We start from the raw sequence: 8,587 nt of genomic DNA, 5'->3' as shown, positions 1-8,587 counted from the left end.
TATGAATACTGCTCTCTGCTCTACACTGGGTGACATGAAAGGCTGCCAGTTTTGAGTGAGGCCCAGAGCAGGAAAGGGGTCTATGGCAGGTCCAAATTGTAGTAGAAGCAGGCCTGCCACTTGGTCACCTAACCTAGTAAACTCTATGATTTTAGAATTATTGAGGAAAATGTGGAAAAAATTAAGGCAAACTCTTGGATTTTTTTGGTTCATTTTATTGAATAACTAAATGTACAAAAACCACATAGAGAACATTACTAAAGAAAATATTTTCTTTTTCAAATATATAACAGATTCTTCACCCCCAGTTATTTCTGTAACAATTTTATCCTTTTATTATTAAAACTAAGCATACATATTTTAATACAGTTCATCTTTTCTCCAATTAAAGACTACGTTATAATTATGATTAACTTTAGCAACCAAAGTCTAAAAACTTAAACTTTATATGAGAAAAACGCCATGTCAAGTCCTTCATACCTGATTTGGTGCTGAGGTTGAACTTGTGTATTGGTTTGTTCTAGAATCCAGAGGCCACTCCAAGCCTTAAAACAAAGTGAAACCCTTAGGCTGGCCTTGGTTACTGGAGGAACCTCTGGATGGGGGATGACTGGTTTTGCTCTGCATAGAACAGCTCTTCCCCAGGCTAAGAACTGTTTTCTGGGAACCGTGAACTGAGGTATATACTGTATTCAGGTATTTGTTTGGGGTGGCAGGTGGGGAAGGCCTTGTTTATGTCATATTTCTATTGGTAATCACTTCTCCATAAAAATAAAGAGGAAATAGGTAGCGCCAAGTCATTGATGATAGGAATATTTTCCCACAGTTATCTCTCGCTCAGTGATACGAAGACCAATGAAAAAGAACACAAGTAGTAAAAGTGACGGGTAACTGATAGTGGCAGAAGCTGGGACTTGACTTTTGTGAAGGTCTCCCGGGCTTGATTTATTCTAAGCAGCCTGCAGAGAGCTAGAATTTGAACACACTGCTTTGGATCTATCCTTTTACTTTTCTCCACTGTCCACTGACTTTAATTTTTACATTAAAAAATAGGGTGAGGGAAAAAAATCTCCGTATCTGTCACAGAATCACTATAAAACCTAAGGTCATACTCAAACTTCCCAATGAAATGTCCATTATGAATTCAAAATTAAATAACTAAAATAAATAATGGGTAACTAATGAGTTTTTTTTTTAAGGTAGCAAAAATATGTGACCTCAGTGATTTCTTAGCATAATGCTGATCCATCAAATGTGGGTAAAATCCCATTCAGAGGGAAGGTTTAGAATCCTATATAAAAATATAACATGCATTAAAACAGAGAATTCTTAAATATAAAAAAATTCAAGTGACCATATCCTTATTGATATTAATATATCACAAATAAAATTATAATGAACATTTTAGCATAAAATGCAGTTCATTTCTAGTTAACACACTGAAATAATTGACACTTAAATTCTAACTACTATAGCATATGATGAAATTCCAGTAAAAAAAAAAAGAATGTTCAGAACTGTCAGAGTAACTAGCTATTAGAAAAATCAGATTTATGACCCCTTCTGAAATTTTTAAAGCTACACAGGTTTACATCAAATTACTCATAGTGAGGAAGAACAATGTACTGTATTGAAAACTGAGACCTTGTCTAGGGGTCTTCTTAACTTGTCTCTGGACAACTTTAAAAGCCTAAAGTTCTGTACCATATGCTGTTCTCAGGGTCAGTACCATGAGATGTCTTGTAAAAAGATCTTTTGGTATTATTGATAACAAAAGCACCTTGGAATGGATCCAAGATTGACATGTGTTATAAATTCTGCTTTATAGTAAGATACATTTAAAGTGTAATTGAACATATTTACCATAAAGAGTACCTATGTAAACAATAAAAGTATTCCTTTGAAGTGAAAAATCTACTGCTGCTGAAGAAGTGCTCAGTTCCTACTACCATAGCTTAACATGGCTGATTTGATATCATTTCCTTAGTCCAGAGGAATTTTCTTGATCTTTTAACTTATAACGACCTGGCACTAGTCTAGGTATATAAAAACGTAATTGTCACAAGTCACACCAAAACATGAGAACTAACACAAATTTCTGCATGTCTTCAAAAACTGTCTTTGGATAACAACTATAATGCTTAATGCTGAAGAGGATCCAAAGAAGCACTCTAAATGATAGGCAGTATTTAATGATGGTAAATAAGAATTACTTTAAAAAAATTTTAAGTTAAACATAACGTGAAATTATTTCATGAAATACAGTCTCATTCTATGCTCTCCTGACAATATTCCCAACAAAAAGCTTCCAATCTATTTGCTGTTTCTTGGTTGATGAGACATTCCTCCTTTAATTCCCTGATTGTCTTCCCCAATGATTTTTGGAAACGTTTTTCTCGGTCTAAAACATTCCGCAGACTTTTCTTGGTATCCTCTAGCTCGCTGATCACATGATCTAATTTATACTTAAGTTTCTTTGGACTGTCCATTACACTGTAGCTATGTTCCTAAAAACATAAATACCAAGTTAGTAAAATGAACAGACAAGTAATTAGCCAAAAGCTTATAACTAGGCCTCAGCTGTTTCTCCAGTTACTGTGCTTAGAGAAGACCTTTAAGTTGGTGATAGTAAGTTGGTGTCAGTAAGTTGGTGAACATACGAAGAGGATAAGGGAGTAAGCAATATTTCAGGTGCCTAGAGTCTCTTTCTTTTGTTGAAGGCTAGACAGACAAGAAGAGAGCAGAATGCTATCGATGGGATGCACTTCTCATTCAAAGTAGGTATCTGCTTATGAGCACCATGAAACCCACAATGACTATAAGGCTTCCATTCCCTAAGTGTGGGGCTTCTAAGTTTAAGTTTTAACAATAAAAAAAACCCTTATATTGTTAAATTTGTTACTGAGTTACTTTAGTTTGATGAACAGTTGACTTTATAAAGGAAGTCAGGAAAGGAGCACTGACTGAAGCAGGCCCTCAGGCTGGGTGTTATGGGTTTAAAGAGGACCCGGGCCTTCAATTTTTAAAGAGATAATTTAAATTCTCTCAATATTAATTATGACTATGCGTACGTTTGCTGGTATACTTTTTTCATTTGAAAATATGAAAGATAACACTGACATTTATAAAGGCACTATAAAACATTTTGAAAAGCTTTTATTTAATATTAAAATTAGTGAAGAGAACTTTTGCTTCCAACCAAAATGAAATAAGAGACTGGAATGACACCTATCTTAAAAAACCAATACAAGGCCCAAGATATAAAGTTTTGACTGATCAATTAAAGTGATAACTGTCTAGTCAGGCTGGTCAGCAATAAAAGTGAACAGAAACAAATGATCAGAAATGAGATGATATTACTACAGATTATAGATATTAAAAGGATAATAAGGAAGTATTATGAACAATTTTAAGCTAATAGGCAATGACAACTGAGATGAAATGAACAAACCCCTTGGAAAATACAAGCTAGCAAAAGTCTCTTCCACAAAGAAAACTTCAGACTTAGACAGCTTTGCTGGAGAATTCTACCAAATATTTATGGGAAAAATAATTCCAATTCTATACAAATTCTTCCAGAAAATAAAAAAGAGGCAATATTTTTTAACTCATTGAGTTCAGCATTATTCTGATAATGACAAAAAGATTGAAACAAAAGAATATAACAGGCCAATATCATTCTTGAACATACAAGAAAGTATTCTAAACAAAATCTTAACATCGAACACAATAATTTATGAAAGAAATAATGCATCATTAAGAAGTAGGGTTTATTCCAGGAATGGAAGGATGGCTTAACATTCAAAAATCAACTGATGTAACTAATCATATTAACAAAGTAAAAAAAAAGAAAAATATGATCTCTCAATAGATACAAAAAAATCATTTGACAAAATTAGCATTCTTTTCTGATAAAAATTCTCAGCAAACTAGGAATAAAAAAACACTTCCTCAGTCTGATAAAGGGCATTTACAAAAAGCTGTAGTTAACATTATATTTAATATCATATTAATGTCTTCAATGGTGAAAGACAGAATGTTTTCTTCTGAACTCAGGAGCAAGGTATGGAGCCCTGACTAGGTAGCTCAGTTGGTTAGAGCATCATCCCTATACGCCAAGATTGTGGGTTCAATCCCCAGTCAGGTGCATACAAGATTCAACCAATGAATGCATAAATAAGTGGAACAACAAAATGATGTTTTTGCCTCTCTTTCTCTCCCTTCCTCTTTCTCTTTCTCTCTCAAATCAATAAATAAATTTTAAAAAAATCAGGAGCAAGGATGAAGATTAGTTCTTAGTAATTCTATTTGGTATAGCTCTGAATGTCCAAGGCAGGGCAAGAGAAAGAAATCAGTTATTCATATTGAAAAGAATCAAAACTATTTTTAATGACAGGCGACATGATGTAGAAAATCTGATAGCTTCTACAAAAAGCTTTGGTAATTAATATGTAAGTTTAGCAAGTTTTCCAGATAGAAGATCAATATAAAAAAATCAATTCTATTTAAAACAGTATCATTTACACAAATGAAGTGAAAGACCTGTCCACTGAAAACTATAAAACATCACTGAGAGAAGTTAAAGGCCTCGATATATGAAGACATATAATGAGTTGGGGTTAAAAGACGTAAGAGACTTATTAAGATTGCAATTCTTAAAAAGAAAAAAAAAAGATGGCAATTCTTTCCAAATGAATCTATAGATTCGACATAATCCCAGTCAAAATTCTAGCTGGCTTTTTTTGTGGATGTTTTACAAAGTGAATCTAAAATTCATATAAAAATGCAAAGGACCCAGAATATTCAAAACAACTTTGAAAAAGAACAAAGTTGGAAGACTACCAACTTTGATTTAAAGAATTATTAAAAAGCTATAGTAATCAAGATAGTAAAACAGATCTGAATTTCAGGCCTGGTTCTAACATGATCAGACAATGGAATGTATAAATAAGTGCAAGCTTGACTACTCTGTATGTGCATGATTATACTTTAAAACCTAAAGACATAACTATTTTTTAAATTACATGTTTTCATATAAAAATATAGTATCTAAAGAGAGGAACTGCATTTTCTTGGTTGAAATATCCTTGTGAAAGCATTCTTTTAACTAAATATGTAAACAAAGGCTTAACTACCTCTAATTTGTTATTGTATTATGATGGCTCTGGGAAGCAGTTTATTTTTGGATATTACAGATTAAAAAGAAAAATCTCAAACATCTAAACCCCTAGGTTTTTAAAATAAGATTTTGAAAGGTTTAATGGAAAGGAAAAATTCATCTTAAAAATATCAACATTAGCTCAGTAAGTAATTTTACTTACAAAAATGAACTGGGATCGAAATTCTTCGATACACGTGGAAGCACCAAGCTTGTGATTGTGGTTTATGACTGGAAGGGTTTTGAGGATAAAGTTTTTTCTACAAGGAAGTTGTTCTCTTTTCCCCTGTTAAAAATTGTTAATAAAAATTATTATAGATACTTCCGTCCTTTTAAAAATTTTATTCCTTCCTAACTTTGTAAAATTAATACATTTCCTTTAATGAAAACAGCTTTTAAAAGTCAGTAAAATTTAAATTCCACTGAAATTACTTTAAAGGAACTTTTCCAAAATTACTCTAAAGTTCATTTAGAAGCAGAAATTTTCCTAAAAAAGAAGAGTAATAATGAGAAAAGATATGTCCTCCAGGTATTAAGAAAATTTTACACAGAAATAATAGTAAAAGCAATTTGCTACTCTCTTGGACAAAAAAAATCTAGAAATAGTTCAAGTGTAGTTTTTTATTCTAAAAGCCTTTAGAATAAAAAAATTGAATTATGAATAAGTGGAGAAAAGCTATAAATAATGTCAAAATAAAATAAGAAAACAGTTATATCCTTATACATAATAAAACATGATGAAAGTCTATGTATTAAAAATTTATGTAAAGATTAAAAACTATGAGGATCTATAAAAAATATAGGGAATCCTATCTAATAAAGAGGTAATATGCAAATTGACCGTCACTCCAACACACAAGATGGCCACCCCCATGTGGACACAAGATGGCTGGCAGGGGAGGGCAGTTGTGGGCGATCAGGCCTGCAGGGGAAGGCAGTTGGAGGGGACCAGGCCTGCAGGGGAGGGCAGTTGTGGGTGACCAGGCCTGCAGGGAGGGCAGTTGGGGGCGACCAGGCCTGCAGGAGAGGGCAGTTGGGGGCGACCAGGCCTGCAGGGGAGGGCAGTTAGGGGCGACCAGGCCAGCAGGGGAGGACAGTTAGGCATCGATCAGGCTGGCAGGGGAGTGGTTAAGGGGTGATCAGGCTGGCAGGCAGAAGCAGTTGGGGCAATCAGGCAGGCAGGCAAGCAGTTGGGAGCCAGCAGTCCTGGATTGTGAGAGGGATGTCCTACTGCCCGTCACAGTCGGACATCCATCGAGGGGTTCCAGATTGGAGAGGGTGTGGGCTGGGCTGAGGGAAACCCCCCTCCCCCCTGTGCATGAATTTTGTGCACTGGGCCTCTAGTGTTTAGATAATCTTAAGGTGGGAAAGGCTAAAGTCAGACAATATAAGAGAAAATATAGCATTGACTGCTTAACAAAAAAGTCTGAATTAAAAAAAAAACACCAACCTCATTAATTAAAATTAAAGACAACAAAAAGTAATTGCAACACAGATGGCAGTTAAATGGTTCATATCCTCTCTCTCTCTCTCTCTCTCTCTCTCTCTCTCTATATATATATATATATATATATATATGACATTACAATATACCTTAAAATATGAAAATAGAAGAGGACCTGAAGATATAACACACACACACACACAAGAAATATAAATGGCGAATAAATACACAAAAAATGTAGAAACTCACTAATATTCAGAGATGAATTAAAACAGTAAGATGACATTTTTGCCTATTAATTTTAGCAAAGGTTAAAAACACAACTAATCCCAAGGGTTGGGATGGACAGACATGCTTATGCATTGTTAGTAGGGGGATAGATTGATATAAGCTTTGTGGTAGGCCTTGGGAAGAACGGTATCAAAAGCACGTCTTAAAAATGTGGCTAGCCTATGTGGCTCTTGGTTGGAGCCTTGTCTCTTACACCAGGTGTCCTGTTTGATTCCTGGTCAGGGCACATACCCAGGTTGTGGGTTTGATCACTGAGATGGATATGAGAGGAAACTGATCCATGTTTCTCTCTCTCGTTCTCTCTTGCATCAATTAAAAAAAAAAAAAGGATTTCTTAAAAAAATTTTTTTAATGTGTAAAATTTTTGAGCCAACAATTTAAAAGAATTTAATGCAAGGAAATAAAGATATGTACAAAGATTCAGCTACAATAATGTTCATTATAGTGCTATTTAAAATAGTGAAAGATGATAATCTACACTAATAAAAGACAAAGATGCTAACTGACCGTACCTTCGCTACGCCCTAAGCCACGCCCACCAGCCAGTCAGAGCGACTATACAAATTAACCCAACCAAGATGGCGGCCGGCAGCCACAGAGCTGGAGCAAGCAGGAGGCTTGGTTGCCCTGGCAATGGAGGAAGCCAAGCTTCCTACCTGCCTTGAGCCAGCTGTGGCCTCCGCTCAAGGCAACAAAATTTCAATTATAGAAGACAAATAAATCCCAGATACCTGCTTCCAGCCAGCCTCCACTGGGAGCTTGGGTGGCTGGGAGTTGTGGCCAGCCTGCAAACAGCCATCAGCCCCTCACCCAGGCTGGCCACACCCTCATGGCATGAGGGTCCCGACTGGGGGGCTTAGCCAGCCTGAAAATAGCCCTCAGCCCCTCACCCAGGCTGGCCAAACCCTCATGGGGTGAGGGTCCCCGCTGGGGGTCTTGGCCAGCCTACAAACGCCATCAGCCCCTCACCCAGGCTGGCCACACCCCCCAGCAGGACCCCCCACCCTGAAGGGGCTGTGGCCAGCCTGCAAATGGCCCTCAGCCCCTCACCCAGGATGGGCAGGCACCCCATTGGGGACCCCCACACTGAAGGGGCTGTGGCCAGCCTGCAAACAGCCATCAGCCCCTCACTCAGGCTGGCCAGGCACCCCAGGGGGGACCCCCACCCTGAAGGGGCTATGGCCAGCCTGCAAACAGCCATCAGCCTCTCACCCAGGCTGGCCAGGCACTCCTATATAATAAAAGGGTAATATGCAAATTGACCTTAACAGCATAACGACTGGGAATGACTGGTCACTATGACACACACTGACCACCACGGGGCAGATGCTCAATGCAGGAGCTGCCCCCTGGTGGTCAGTGCACTCCCACAGGGGGAGCTTTGCTCAGCCACAAGCCAGGCTGACAGCTGCCAGTACAGCCGCCTCCTCAGCAGCACTAAAGATGTCAGACTGCAGCTTAGGCCTGCTCCCTGCTGGCAAGTGGACATCTCCTGAGGGCTCCCGACTGCCAGAGGGATGTCTGACTGCCAGCTTAGGCCCAATCCCCCAGGGAGTGGGCCTAAGCCAGCAGGTGGTCATCCCCCGAGGGTTCCCAGACTGAGAGAGGGCACAGCCAGGGCTGAGGGACCCCCCCCCCCCCCCAGTGCACAAATTTTTGTGCACCAGGCCTCTAGTTTATCTATAATAGTGAGA

The 8,587-nt window shown here is 37.9% G+C and overlaps 1 protein-coding gene across 1 annotated transcript in view; it reads right to left on the bottom strand.

Moving 5' to 3' along the window:
* Positions 1-212: 212 nt before the first annotated feature.
* THAP6 (THAP domain containing 6) overlaps positions 213-8,587 on the bottom strand; it is a 12,138-nt gene continuing 3,763 nt past the window's right edge. Inside the window, exons 4-5 of the mRNA XM_014445931.2 lie at positions 5,322-5,444; positions 213-2,507 (exon numbers count right to left, since the gene is read on the bottom strand). Of these exons, the coding sequence (XP_014301417.1) occupies positions 2,268-2,507; positions 5,322-5,444 (363 nt within the window). The 3' untranslated portion in view covers positions 213-2,267. The remainder of the gene's footprint in view (positions 2,508-5,321; positions 5,445-8,587) is intronic.

This window comes from Myotis lucifugus, unplaced genomic scaffold (assembly GCF_000147115.1).
Source record: "Myotis lucifugus unplaced genomic scaffold, Myoluc2.0 scaffold_487, whole genome shotgun sequence".
In the NCBI taxonomy this organism is placed as follows: domain Eukaryota; kingdom Metazoa; phylum Chordata; class Mammalia; order Chiroptera; family Vespertilionidae; genus Myotis; species Myotis lucifugus.
Note: the sequence above shows the minus strand (reverse complement) of the source record. Positions and strands in the feature narration are given on the sequence as shown.